The sequence below is a fragment of the Alligator sinensis genome, unplaced genomic scaffold (assembly GCF_000455745.1).
Source record: "Alligator sinensis unplaced genomic scaffold, ASM45574v1 scaffold520_1, whole genome shotgun sequence".
NCBI classification, from domain to species: domain Eukaryota; kingdom Metazoa; phylum Chordata; order Crocodylia; family Alligatoridae; genus Alligator; species Alligator sinensis.
Window position 1 is genome coordinate 2,326,305 of NW_005842064.1, and position 14,644 is coordinate 2,340,948.

At 55.0% G+C, this 14,644-nt stretch overlaps 1 protein-coding gene across 1 annotated transcript in view; it reads right to left on the minus strand.

Moving 5' to 3' along the window:
• Positions 1-6,800, minus strand: part of PPP1R9B (protein phosphatase 1 regulatory subunit 9B) — a 49,090-nt gene extending 42,290 nt beyond the window's left edge. Inside the window, exon 1 of the mRNA XM_006023322.3 lies at positions 4,932-6,800. Coding sequence (XP_006023384.1) covers positions 4,932-6,323 — 1,392 coding nt within the window. The 5' untranslated portion in view covers positions 6,324-6,800. The remainder of the gene's footprint in view (positions 1-4,931) is intronic.
• Positions 6,801-14,644: the final 7,844 nt, after the last annotated feature.

A 14,644-nucleotide genomic window follows, 5' to 3' on the forward strand; every position in this document is an offset into this window, starting at 1 on the left:
GTGTCAACAGCCAGATTCACAAAGGGTCTCAGCACCCAGGAGGCCCCGGCACCATCCTGACACCCAGCTCCTTTAGGGCCCCAAGGGAGCAGAGATCTCAGGAGAATTCTGGGTGCTACCTAACCACAAGCAGAGATGCCTACACTGCAGCCAGCTGGTGCCCCTCACCCCACAGGCCCCAGGTAAGGACAGAACCGATGGCACTGACTCAGCCATGGAATCCAGGCCGCGTCTCTATAAATAACTGAACACCAACACAAAGCAATTTCTGTTCATTCAGTCAAGGGGATACAAGTGGGAGCTAATCACTGATGCCCAGAAATAGCTGCACAGGCCCCAGAGGCAGGGACCAGCATAATCCTGGGCATCTCCACCTGCCTTTGTAGCATTGTAGCCTGCCAGCCATGCCCCAGCCAGCAGACTGGCATGGGGATTGTCAGGGACCAAATGGAAGGTGCGGCACTGCCTGGGCTGCCAGGGGTGGCACAAAGACCCACTGCGCTGCAGGGGCAGTGCTCAGAAGGGATCCTGACTCCCCATCACTAACCCTACTTCAGGTAGCTGTGGGAGAAGCCCCTGCCTACCTATGGGCACTGTTCTACCCATGGCAAAGGGCACTGTCCTGTCAAGGGGGCTCACTTTCTAGTGATACCCTCCCAGGTAGCAGTAATGAGGGAGCTGCCGTGAGCCTTCTCCTCAAGGCCAGGGGCTGAGGGCACATACAGTTCCCTCTAATCAAGAGCCCCACTGGGCCCTCCCTATCCCATGGGGCATGAGGAACTTCCCTGCCTGCAGAAGTCCAGCACCCAGGGGCTGTCTGCCTCCAAACCCCCCTCTATGCCCCTCTCAGGTACATTTCTGCTGCCCCCAGCTTGCCCCAGGGGCCTGGCAGAGGGCCCAGGCCCTGTGCAGACACTGAACATAAAACAAATGCATCTCGCCCATGCAGAAACTTCCTCATTTTCACTTCTGCTGTGCTGGGTCAGGGTGCATAACCGTTTGGAAATCAGCACAGCACCAGCATTCAGCCCTGAGCCACCCACTCCTTCCTCTACCCTACACCCCTCCCTTTCCACTCCTGCCTTGATCTCAGTCCTGTCTCGGCAGTGCAGGAGAACCCCCAACCCAGCCTCCAAAAATGGCCTTGTGATGGGGAAGGAGAAACACCCATTCCCCAGTGTCCAGGGACCAGCTCCTGTCTAGCAGTAGCAGAGGGGAATGTAATGAATGGCCATACCTAACTCCTAGCAGATCCCAGCTGTCCCTCCTCCCCAAGACAGGCCAAACAATAGAAGAGAGGGAGCCGAAGGCTAATTGATGGGACAGAAGGGTGACCTACAGGCTAGAGCACTGGACTGGGCCCCATGAGATGTGGTCTCTTTCCAGTGCTGTTCAATATCTTAATCAACGACCTGGAAGACAGGATGGATTGCACCCTCAGAAAGTTCACAGATGACACCAAGCTGGGGGGAGTAGTAGATATACTGGAGGGTAAGGCTAGGATTCAGAGAAACTTCAACTAATTGGAGGATTGGACAAAAGAAGTCTCATGAGGTTTAATAAGGACAAGTTCAGGGTCCAGCACTTAGGACAGAACAAACCCATATACCCGTACAGGCTGGGGACTGACTGGCTACGCTACAGCTCTGCAGCAAAGGACCTGGGGGTTACAGTGGACAATAAGCTGAATATGATCCAACAGTGTGTCCTTGTTGCAAAGGCAGCTAATAACATACTGGGCTGTATTAGTAGAAGTGTTGCCAGCAGGGAAGTGATTCTTCCTCTCTATTCAGTACTGGTGAGGCCACATCTGGAGTACTGTGTCCAGCTTTGGGCCCTCCACTATAGAAAGGATGGGGACAAATTGGAGAGAAACCAGTGGAGGGCAATGAAAATGGTTTGGGGGCTGGGGCATATGACTTCTGAGGAGAGGCTCTTGGAACTGGACTTATGATCAAGGGCCACATGATCAAGGGCTTGGTGGATAGGCCTTATGAGGAGAAACTTCGGGATCTGGGTTTGTTCAGTCTGAGTAAAAGAAGGCTGAGGGGTGACTTGATAGATGCCTACAAATATGACAAGGGAGAACACCAGGATCTGGGAGAGCAACTTTTCAGAAAAGCACTCCCTGGGAGGATGGGGACCAATGAGCACAAGCTAGTCAGGGAAATGTTTAGGCTAGACATATGGAAAAATGTCTTTTCCGTATGGATGACCATAAACTGGAACACACTTCCAGCAGAGGTAGTGCAGCTGCCAACCCTGGCAGCATTCAAGAAGAGGCTGTACAAGCACCTCGTTGAGCTCAGTTGAGCCCCTTACCTCCTGCCCATGGCAGGGGACCGGACTTGAAGATCTTACAGGTCCCTTCTGGTCCTTCTTTCTATGATTCTGTGATTATTTAGTCTGGAGAAGAGAAGACTGAGGAGGGATTTAAAGATAGTTGAAGGGGGATCCGCCCTCAACTACCTGAAGGGCAGTTCCAGAGAGGATGGAGCTAAACTGTTCTCAGTGGTGGCAGATGCCAGAACATGAAGCAATGGTCTCAAGGTGCAGCAAGGAAGTTTATGTTAGATACTAAAAAAAGCTTTTTCACTAAGAGGATAGTAAAGCACTGGACCAGGTTACCCAGAGAGGTTGTGGGATCTCCAACCTTAGAAGTTTTTAAGACCCGGCTAGAAAAAGCCTTGGCTGGGATGATGCAGTTGGGGCTGGCCCTGCTTTGAGCAGGGGTTGGACTAGATGACCTCCTGATGTCCCTTCCAACCCTAATTTTCTAGGATTCTGTGATTCCCCATGCTGCCACGGCTCTACCATGAAGCTTCGAGCAAGCATGGGGTCTTGAGTGGGGAATGTCCAGTTCTCACTGTGCACATGCAGCTCCCAGCCCACCAGTGTCCAGGTCTAAGCTAGGGCTTACCACTGTTGTGCTGAGACAGCTCAGCCCCAAGAGAAGGGGTTTTACCAGGAGAACTAACCCAGACACTGGGACAGCTCATGTCAGGGAAGAAGAGGGGGTTACCATGCGGAAGTGCTCACCACCAAGCCAAGACAAGCCAGTGGCTTACAGATCAGAAGCTGACCAGTACCAAACACCCATCCCCATCAGGTCCCTGCTCCCCTTGGCACCCTTGGATGACCTCAAGCTGCCAGGCCGATGGCTGTACATCCTCTGCTCCACAGTGCCTGCTGCCCAAGCATTTGCAGGCAGCCAGTGAACCCAGGAGGAGCTCAGTTAGCCTGGTTGCCCACACTTGGCTGTGTCAGCAAGGACTCCCTCAACCACCCAGTTTAGCAGGGGCAGAGCGGGCAGTGAAACCCAGCACTCTGCTTTAGTAGCCTCTCCTGCCCCAAGTGAGATGCCTGCCCTGAAGCCCTCCAGTGGGGTGCGCCAGCCCTCAATGTTTTAGTGACTCTATCGGACTCCACATCCACTTGAGGAGGAGGGGAGCAGGAGCACCCCGTCTGGAAGGAAGTCACTTCCCTTGCCTTCCCCCACTCCATGCATCAGGGGTCTGACCTGGGTCTGAGGCTCAGCTGGGATCACTGGCTATAACGCAGAATGAGAGAGCCTGCATCCTAGTCCACACCACTCTCTGCCAAGGGGGGCTGGGAAGATACTGATACAAGGACATCTGGCCTCCATTCCCTTTAACTATTCAGCAACAGTACATCAAATACCCCAGGCCAAAAGCTATCCCTGGTGTAGCTCAGGGGGTCACAGCAGATAGGAGCCTGGCACTGCAGTCTGGCATTGGGGTGAGCATGGCCAGTTCTCAGGGGCACCCAAAGGCGCTGAGGAGACGTGTGTGGAGAATCAGGCTTAGGAAGAAGTGGCGAGACACCCCCTGACTTTGTCTTGGATAGCAGATGCCTCCCCTTAGCCTTCCCCGCAGCTGCAAGCCTTCTTCCTCCTACTAAGGCTGTCCAGCCTGGAGAAAAAACAGGCACCCAGCTGGGAGGCAGAAGAGGACCAGGGAACAGCCTTCTAGTCTCCATGATGCTCTCTAGCCCTTGCCACTGAGGGCCCCCCCTCCCTGTCCCCGCCACCATTCAGGAAGTCACATGCCCCATCCAGAGCCCTCCACGCGGGCCTACACACACAGATATTCACACTACACTGATCGGTCTGAAATGCCAGAGGACGGCCTCGTTGGCTCTGAACGAGGAGCTGCCCCACTCCCTGGGATGCACGGGGTCAATATTCGGTGGTTTCCGAGTTTGGGCTAGGTTCTACCTGCACAGGAGAAGGGGCAGGAGGACTCTGCTGGCTCCTATTATAGGGAATGGCTTTACGACCCACAACCTGAGGCTCCCCATTCTTCAACTCACCGGGGTCACCTCGACCTGAAGGGCTGACTCGGATTATCACAGTGGTGTGGAGGTGGCAGGGAAACCAGACCTTCCTCAAGGCCGTGCCTGCCCTGCCTAGACCTCGGCAGCCCCCGACCCTTTTCCTAGCTCTGCCGTTCCTGACCGACATTTCTTCGGCCTCTATTCTGTTGCATCCTGCCTGGATGCTACCAGCCCCCACAACCCAGAATTGCTGCGTTTCGATGGTGCTTGCCGACAAATGGCCTGTGGGGGGGAAGCACTGAGAACACCAGTCCCTGGGCAGATGGCCAACTGGGGTGGGCAGGGGAAGCAGAACGTCCTGGGATCGCCCTGTGAGCCTCTGGGATGAGTTGGGGTGCTGGCTAGGGGACACCCAGGTGGCTGGGAAGCAGGGAGGCGCAGAGCTGAGAATGCCTGGGTTCTATTCCCAGCTCTGTTATTTCCTCCCTAAAGGCCCTAAAACGAGAATCACCCCCTTACCCGGGGCTTCGTCCCCTCCATAGCACCACGTGCCAATGCAGGGCAGATCCTGTTGGCTGCAGTGCCCTGCGCTGCCCTCCCCCTGGGGTGGTACCATGGCACCTGCCCCCCCTTACCTGGATGGGCGCTGTGCTGAAGTGGATTTTGCGGTTGGGCGCCGGCTCCTCCTCCTCTGAGAGTCCCGGGATCTCCAAGCAGCTCGACTCCGGCTCATACAGGCCATCGGCTTCCTCGTCCTCATCCAGCCCGCTCCCACCCGAGTCCTCCCCCAGCCCGCTGTAGGCACTAATGTCCACCAAGTCAGCCTCCGAGAAGTCCTCCTTCTTGGACTCGTCGCCCAGGTCAGCCTCCTCTTGCCCCTCGGCCTTGCCCACCTCCTCGGCAAAAGCAGCCACCTCCGGGGCCTCCAAATGTTTCTCTGCAGCCAGGCTGCCATTTTCCAAGGCTGCGTGCACCATCACCTCAGCCTGGATCACCTCTACCCTGAGGTCGGGCCCTGGTGTCTGCCCATCGGCACTCTTGATTTTGTCCTGCTCAAAAGCCACCTCCTCCGCCCGCTCGACCACCTCGGCCTCCTGTTCTGAGTCCCCGCTCTCCTCCACCTCCACCGGCTTGATCTTCCTCACCTCCTGGACACTCTGGGAACGTGGACCTGCCCCGTCCTTGTCACCCACCCGGGGTGCACCCTGGACCCCTGCAGCTGGCTTGGCTTGCGCCTTCTCACTCTCGAGCTGCCTGACTCTTGCCTGCAGTGAAGGCCCATCGCCAACCCTGGGGTCTGCCTTGCCCGCTTCCTGGCTCTGGAGAAAGACCCGGGACCTCTTGCTGACAATTTTGGAGTTGAGGGGCCCAACTTTGCCAGGCGTTTTGTGCAGGTTGTTCCTCAGGTCGGCCTTCTCGAAAACAGCGCTAAGCTGGCTCACAGTGGGCGACACGGCCTCCGTGTCCAGCTTGTCCAGGGACTCAGTGCTACCATTGAACCTCACCACCACATCCAGCTTCCTGTCCTGGAAGCCAGCCCTCTCCTTCCTCAGCAGGAGTTTGTTGGTGGTCTCCTTCTCCTGGAGGCTCCTCTCAAAGATCTTCCGGGTCTCCTGGAGTTTGGAGAATGGCTTGTCAGGCTTGGAGTCGAAGCGGCTCACCCTCTCCGACACGCTGGTCCCCAGCTTCAGCAGTGCACTGTGGTCTACATTCTCGTTTAGGCTGCTGGCCCGGGGCAAGGACAGCCTGACGGGCTTCTCCTTCACCTTGGCCAGGTCGCAAGCCCCTTCACTCACCGGAGTGGTCCCCATCTGCAGGAACATGTTCTTGATCCGGTGGACGTTGGAGCCATACTTCTTGTTCCTGGCCTTCTTGGCTTCCTCGCTCTCGGCGCCAAGGGCATCCTCCGTGGCTTTGAGGCCCTGTATTCCAGCTTCGTAGGCGTTCCTGTGAGGCGAGGAGCTTCTCAGGCTGCTGCTGTTGCTGCTGCTGCTGGGGCTGGAGGAGTGGGGCTCAGTCTTCATCATGGTTCACCGAGGAGGCTTCGCCTGTCGCCTACACCACATAGCCTCGCTCTGCCTCTTCTGTCTGTCTGGCTCTTTCTCTCTCTATCTCCTGCTGCAGTGGACTCACATCACCAGAACCCCTCGGCTGTAGGCAGGGGCTAGGCTGTGCTGTCTGTCTACAATACAGCAGCTCTCATTGTGAAAGGGAAATGCGGGTGGGGGGGAGAGGGGATGGGAGAAGGCAAAACTGGTCCACCGCTCAGCTGCCAGAGGCTGGGACCAGACTGCGGGATCTCCTAAGGGGGTGGCTCAGTTCTGGCCATGTCCGGCCAGGTGTGGAGATCCCTTGCCCCTCCTGTCTCTCTATCCTTCTCTTCTTCCTCCTCCTTTCTGTCTCTTTCTGCGCCTGAATGGCTGGTGATGGAGACCGAATGCTCTAACCCTTCTGCAATCTGCACAGCCTACCGCCCTGGCGTGGATTCCTCTGGGTCTTAGAGAAACCAAATCCTCTTTCCTCTCTACTTCCTCCCCCTTCTTTGGCAAGTGAGAAAGGAAATTCAGTTGCAAGGCGACACCCTTCCCTCTCCCCCCCCAAAAAGACTAGTCCACTGAACTAACTGACCACAAGCCCAGCCAGGAGGGGGCTGCCCCCCCATGAACTATTTAAAAAATTGACAAACAATGTAACCCAACCCCCTCGAGCTTCCTGGCTTTGGCAAAGGGTTAGGCTCTTCCTGCCTCAGTGGGTCAAGGCCTTGGGTTCTTCCCCCTGCCCCTGCCAGCTCCTAATGCCCTTTCCCCAACTTTGGGCCAAAGGGCTCGGTCTGTCTGTGGCTGGAGGCACGTGTCTGGGTGAGTGAGCAGGGCATTCTTCCTTCTCCCATGACCCAGTGACCTGTGACCAGAGCCGTCCCTCGGGCAGGGGTGAATTGGGGTGACTGCCCCAGACCTTGCTCTTTGGGGGGCCCTGCGGACAGTGCCGTACAGGCCCTGTGGACAGCGCCATTGACACGTGCCGAGGGTGCCACCATTCTGCACGGATGCCACACACCACCGGCTCTGCGCTCCAGCCACTCGCCACCCTGCCCTCCCCCCCACACAGGCCGATATGCCTCAGGCCCTGCACACTCCTAGGGTCGGCTCTGCCTGCAACATTGAGTCAGAAGGGAGTCTGGGCCGGACCTTTCTTGCCCAAGCTGCTTTCTTGCAACACAATCAGGCTGGGCAGCCGGAAGTCAGCCCCTGAGACACAGATTCATAGAGTCGGAAGGGACCTCGGTGGGCCACCTAGTCCAACCCCCTGCCCCTGGCAGGCAAGAAAAGAGCTGCCAACCCTGGGGTCATGTGATCCCAGCCAGGTGCCTGTCCAGTCTCCTCTTGAAGACCCCCAACAATGGGGCCAGCACCACCTCCCTTAGGAGCCCATTCCAGATTCTGGCAACCTTGACTGTGACATGCCCTGCCTCTGAGGGGCTGGTTCTCAGTGGGGCAAACTGCACTGAAACCAGCAGGAGCTGCACAGCCTTGGTTCCCTTGGCAAATGAGAGAGCAGGGGGGCAGCTGGCTGGAAGGAACCTGCTTGGCCGAGGTGCTGACAGAGCGGTGGCTCGGCCCCCTGGGGCCCAGAGGTGCCTGAGTGTGAAGAACCTGGTCTATGATTTCAGCAGCTGCTCAGACACCTGGTGACTGTCCTCTCCCTCCCCGCCAACAGAGGCAATGACACCTTGCTGTCAGTGTGTGTTGTTAACTCCTGATTTGCATGCTGCACCTCCTTCTTCGGCTGGGGGCAGGGCTGTAAAGCTGTAGGGCTTGGCCACAGAGCACATCCAATCCTCCTCCTTGCCATGCCCTGCTACCCACCTCGCCACCCCGTCTCCCTTAGAGCACAGGTCTGGGAGCAAGGAGCCCTGTGTTCAGGTACCAGCATGAGGAATCCAGCACCCACTAGTGCCTGCCTACTTCAGGGGTTCCACTTGAGCCCCTCCCCCCCCCCCCCTTCCCCCCCCCCCGGGCCCGGGGGAGCGGGGGGGGAGGGGAAGGCCAGCTGCACTGGCCTCACCCCCCTTGTCCCTTGTGTCCCCACCATCATGGTGGCACTCCATCACTGCCAGCTCCTGTTTGAATGCTTGTTTGCACTCTGGGGGTCCCCTTGCGCCCCCCCCCCCCCCCCCATTTCACTCCTCTCTTGGGAAAACCTGAGCTTTGGGGACATGTATGAGGGGTCCTAGCTAACCCCAGGTCTGCTCCTGCCCCAGAGGCTGCAGGCACAAGCAGCCAGTGGGCACCAGGACCCTGCAGATGCCACACGACAAAAGCTCCCCCTCTGCTACGTTGCTTCCTGCATCTTCTGCCTTTTTGTGTGTGAACCAGCACAGTTCCCTCTTCTCCCCCGCAGCCCGCCCTGCCCCAGCCTGAGCCCAACAGCTGCTGCAGAGCCAGCTGGGGAGGGCTAGCAGCTAGCAGGGAGTGCAGCTGAGGGGCTTGGGTCCCAGCGGCCGCAGGATGCTGCCCTATGCCAGCCTGGGATTCCTGTACCAGTGAGCAGACTGTCACTTCTCACCTGACTCATCAAGCCTCAGCATTAACCCTTGCCAGGGCACAACCAGAGGCAGAGGCACACGGTGAAATCCCACAGGGAGCCCATCACCGCATGTCAGGGATTCCCAGTTGATTAATCCTTTGCAGCCCCTAAAGGCTGTGATCATCATGCTCACAGTCCCAGTGTGCAAGGCTCTGTACACGTTGCATGAGGGGGAACCCAAAGAGCTGACAATCTTGATAGAGCAAGAGAAAATGGAGGTCCAGAGATTTGGCAGAGTGGTTATGACAGGGGCTGGCTGAGCTGGGAGCAGGACCCACATTTCCCTATGCTGGGGGTCCTGAGCCCCAAGTAAGAAAGAGGGAGCAGAGAGGGGAAGCAAGAGGGCAAAGCAGTGACAGAGGTCTCCCAAAGACTTATTGAGGGCCCAAAGTACAGGGCTTTCCTGTCAGGTCACAGGCACATGACACTTTCTCATGGGAACCCCCGTTATGTTATTCTTGCTCGTTATTTGCATTGTGGTACAGTCTGAAAAGCAGGGCCTCCTCATGCCTTGCGCTGCATCTGCACACACTCTGAAGCCATCCCTGCCCCAAAGAGTTTACAGTCTAAAAAGCCAAGGAAGGGGGCAGGGGCGTATTGTCTCCATTTTCGATGTGGGAAACAGGGGCCCGGAGATCAAGGAACTTGGCTAAGGTCACATGAGGAGTCAGTGGCAAAGGTGGAAACAGAAACCTAATCTCTGAAGAGCCAAGGCAGTGCCTTAGCCAGCACCCAGTCTTTGCTAACTCTTTGCTCACCTGTTCCCTGGTTTATACAGGGCTTTTTCCTGCAGATTCAAACAATTAACAATCGTTTGGCCCAAGTGACTGGAAAGTGGCTTTTCCGTATTGTCAAAATTAGAAACATGCTCTTAGCCAGGGGGGACTGGATTTCCAAGCCAAATTTTATCACTCATTAAAATCCTCAAAGGATCACAAAGCATTTCACCAATGGGTTTAGATGAAACTATGCCCCAGGATTGTTGTAACCCGCTATTTTAATACAGCTACCTCTGGGGTGGAACGCAGCGGTCACTAGACCCTGTGTGCCTTGCCAGGCTGAAAATCCAGAGGGAGAATTTTAGAGACAAGAGAATACAGTTTTCTAGGACATTGGGGTGAACACCCTGGCTGTCATCCAACTGCAGTGGAATTCATTAACAAGCCCAAAGCAGGCAGGCCCACCTCTCATGTGAGACAGGGTCCCTCCAGCAGCACAGGGCCAGGCTAGGGGACTGAATCAGCACTGAGTCAGAAGGAAATGCATTGAATCACTATTAGCACATCCTGCAGGGCTCTTTGTAGGTCTCATTCAAGTACTGACCTGGATTTGCTCTGGAGGTCACTGCCTGAGCCAGGATGGCTGGGAGGAAAGGATAGTGTTAGGTGATCTCCTCTGAGCTGTCCTGGAAGGTATATTTCTAGTCTTTCTACATCTCTCCCCAGGCACCAGCATCCTGATCTAGCCTGTTCTGTCCATCTAACACTAAGCCCCAGTATTTCCCCCATCCCAACAGCCCAGATGTTGCCTGTACTGTCCTGCCCATACACCCCAACCCTGACCTATGCTACCCCCACCCTGGGCTCCATCCCCTGTGCTGAGACTCACCATGACCTGTAGAAAGCACTCATCTGTCCTTACCAGCACCTTCATCATTCTGACCTGCCACCTAGTACATGCCCTGCCCAAACAGGTGCCATCAATCACCCATAGCTGAATCATATGGACCACCCTGATTTTGTCAGGCAAACCCCCTGGGGGATGGGAGACTTTCATCTGTAATGAGGAAATAATGGCTCTGCTCAGCAGGCCTGGAACATATTTAGCACCAGTCACAACTGGTCATTGAGGTCCCATCCTTTCATGCCCTTCCCTGCAGGGGAAGCCATGCACGGGTCAATGCAGCAGCCTGCTACCACGCTGTTTATTTGTCAAGACTGCACTGGTATTTCCACTAAGATGAGAATGGGAGAGGAACTGCCAGATAGACCCGCCACATTGCTTGCAGAACACACTGTTCAGACTCATCTCCTCAAGCCATCTGCGCTGGGAGGAACTGGAAAGAAAAAGACTCTCTACAGTTTTCTGCACTGGGGCAAGCACAGACCTGATGGGGGTCATTCTGCAGCTGCTCCATAAGAAGGGGCAAGAGCCAGTTGCAGACACTTATGGAAAGTGAACTTGGGAGGGATATAGACCAGTGCAAAGCCTGACCAACAAGGGACACGGCAGGACTTGGGACTGTGGGGTTGATATGAGTATTGATCTGCACCCCAGGCTTTAAGGAGCTAGTGATACCAAATCAGTGACATACACCAATGCCAGTCTGCCAGGTGCTGCTGCAGGGCATGAGACAGACAGGACAGGAGAGAGAAAATCTAATATCTCTTGCAGCCAAATGGAGCATGGTGTCATGTGAACCACAGCTGTGCCCATCTCCCTGCTCTCCCTGTTGAAACAGCATCAGCCCAGGCTGAACTCATTTCCTGGGCCAAGGTATCAGGTCAGGACTATGCAAGCCCTACAGTGGAGAGAGGGCAAGGGAGATGGCATCTTGGTTTCCTCGTTTCAGGCTGTCTGCAGACTCAGGCAGGAGGCACCACTCAGTGCATTTTGCAGCCAGGAGGGACAGCTGGGGTTCAGAAGAACCTGAATGTGTTGTGCAGGCTACAGAGATCCACAATGCAGCCAGATTCAGCCTGCAAAGTAGGCACTTGCTTTCCCTCTGATGCCTGTAGGCATTGATCAGAGACACACCCAGGTGTCATGGTGCAGAGGAACAGAAGAGATGAAAGGGACAAGTAAAACAGATGAGTCAGGCAGGCAGACACACCATGCTCTCAGAGGGGCTGAAATGGAACCCAGGAGTCCACATTTGCAGTCACCAGCTCAAACAACTCTCCACTTCCTGTCACATTGACATCATTGCTTCTAAAGCAAGTATGCTAAATTCACCCTCAACATGAGCTGGTGACAGTCAGGAGAATCACCCCAAAGACAAACCTGGCTCATTCATCACTTTTGCATGTTCTTCCTCATTTTGGTTGCACTTAGATGCAGGATACTTCTTCACTTCCTGACCCAAACTGCCAGCCGCTGTGCTCAACCCCAGAGGTGGCAGCCCACCCACTGCAGGGGAAGCCCCACAAGGAGAGCTTAATCTTGTGCGGAGGTAAGTCCAGGGGTACTCTTTCAAAGCCTGTGATTTACTCTGGCATGAGGAAGGAGTGAGAATTGAACCCCACTGTTTGCAAATCAGTTTGTCAAGAGCCCAGGGGGGCGTTCTCATGAAAGGGCTTAGCTAAACGGCAGCTCTTATGAATTATTCATCAGCATTATTAATAATAGGCACAGTGGTTCTGTCGCCACGGAGATCCCATGTGTATGTGTGCGTGGATGTGTGTTGGCGGGGTGGGGGAATGTGTCTTTTCCACTCATCGGTCCCCTCCCTGATTAGGTGCAACCACTACCCACACCTCCCACAGGGTTCAAGCATTTCCAAGGACCCAGCACTTTCCCAGGAGGTGTTTCCTAGGTCCAGGTACCTTCTAGGAACTGGCTTTGCTTTCAAGCTTTTTATAGGGCCTGCAATCACTCTGGACTCTCCTTCCACCTTTGCTACTGAAATGCCAAGACAGCTTCACTGTGTCTGAAGGCCATGTACAACACAGACTCTTGAGGCCTTAGAGTTGGGGGGAATCAGCCTGGGCAGCCAGTGGAGAGCCAGTGCAAGGGCAACGCAATAGCTGTGCTCAGAAGGGGAGCCAGGGAGTGTGGCCAGAATTCATTGCCCTGCAGCTGAGCTCTGTGGGCTCATGGGAAGGAAGAGGCTAGAGCAGCCCCAACGCTGCTTTAATTTATGCCAAAGGACACGTGGTTTCTCCTGCGCAATCCTCTTCAGACAGGAAGAATGGAAAAGTGACTTTCATCACCTGTCCCTGTCCTGGAGTGACCAAAAATCATGGCCACCAGCTTCAATAGGGACCCTGCTGGGGTGAGGTCAGAACAGAGGCCTCTGAGCTAGATCTCCCAGAGAGATCGACTTGCTGAAAATCTGGGCCCAGTCATGCATGCTGAGCCCTTGAAAATCCGGGCCCAAATGTATGTCATTGATTCCGCCCCACATCCCTCCTCCAGAGCCCCTCCCACCCACTGATTATACTCCTGCTCCTACTGCCTTTGTTAGAATTTGCTGACGCTCCCACAAAGCTGTGTCGTCGTCGTCCCCCCCCCTGCTCCTGAGATTTATATTTAGCCTGTTTGGTAGCTCTATAAAGGACCTGTAAGTATGTATTTTAGAGATCAGTGAAGACGGCGCGGGGGCTGCACCCACATGCTGCCAAGGGCCGTAAGAAGCTGCTGTGAAATGCGTTCGCTGAGTCTGCAAGTGAAGCAGTTCCCTGTGCAGGAGACCTCAGCTGCTCAAAGCAGAATCGTTTGGCAGCAATGAAAGCCACGATGGGGGCCTGGGAGGGAGGGTTGTGGCTTGTACATGGTCAGTAGTGCATTGGCTAGTGGCTTAAGTAGCACAAAATTGGTAACAGGATGCCTCAAATCTATTCTTTGCTCCGGCATGTTGTATGGTCCAACCAGTGATCACAGTAAGGGCCTAGGAGCCCTGGGTTATACTCCCAATTCTGGGAGGAGCAGTACCATGAGGAAGGAAGGAGTTTAGCCTACACATGAGATTAGGGAATCAGGGTTCCATGCTAAGAAGAGACTTATCTAGTGGGAAGAGCAGGGAACTTGATTCCTGGTTCTACCTTGGGTTCTGCTACTGACTGGCACTGTGACCCAGGGCAAGTCACTTAACTGCAGCAGCACATAGCAACCCTTCAGCACTGTTGCTGGGAGCAGGATGCCAGCTCCAGCAACTGGGGCCTGTAGGGAGGCAGACCACTGCCATGCACTGGTGGGAAGCCATATGATCTCATAACTAAGGGATGGAGGGGCTGGTGCCTCTTGGAGAGAGCAGGAGAGACTGGCAGTCAAGACATGCATATTCTCATCTGTGCAACTCTATGGGTCACCACGGGGCCAAAGAGGAAACCACTCACTGAGATGAGCTGCAGAAACTGGTATTTAACCTAAGTGCTTCGCCGGGTGCTAGGAGCCGGAATTCATTAATGGACAGAAAGCCCTCAAGCCTTCAGGGATAAACACCAGAGAGCCAGCCAGAGGGGCTGATCTCACACTTGTCCTAACTGGGCCATATATAAATGCACAGATGCACACAAACATGAACACTCACCTTAGCGCATCATGCACACACACATCAACCTGTACATGCACACACACACAATTGTGCATCTACTGTGTGCACATAGGCTCATATATGCAGAGGCACAAGCACACGTTGCACTTACATGAACATGCACCCTCCCACCCGTGAATCACCTGTACATGTGAGCTGTACATCTGTGAACCCCATGTGCACACACTGAATTGTGTGTATTCCGGTGTATGCACACACTTGTATACACAGAAGTGCATGCACACGGACACATGCCTGTACACACATACAGTAATTGCATACAAACTCCCAGCTCTCTCCCCATGCTCCAGGCCAGATGCCAGTTCAGAATAATTTTCTAGAGCGCAGCAGCAGACCCAGGAAAACAGGGCTTTGGAATGGGAGCAAGGACAGAGAAACCAATATGAGCATGGCCTCGCCAAGACCCCCTCTCCCCCCAGCCAGAGGAAGGTGAGAATCTTAATGGAGACTAATAATGCCACATAGCTTCCTTCCCTATTGATTCCC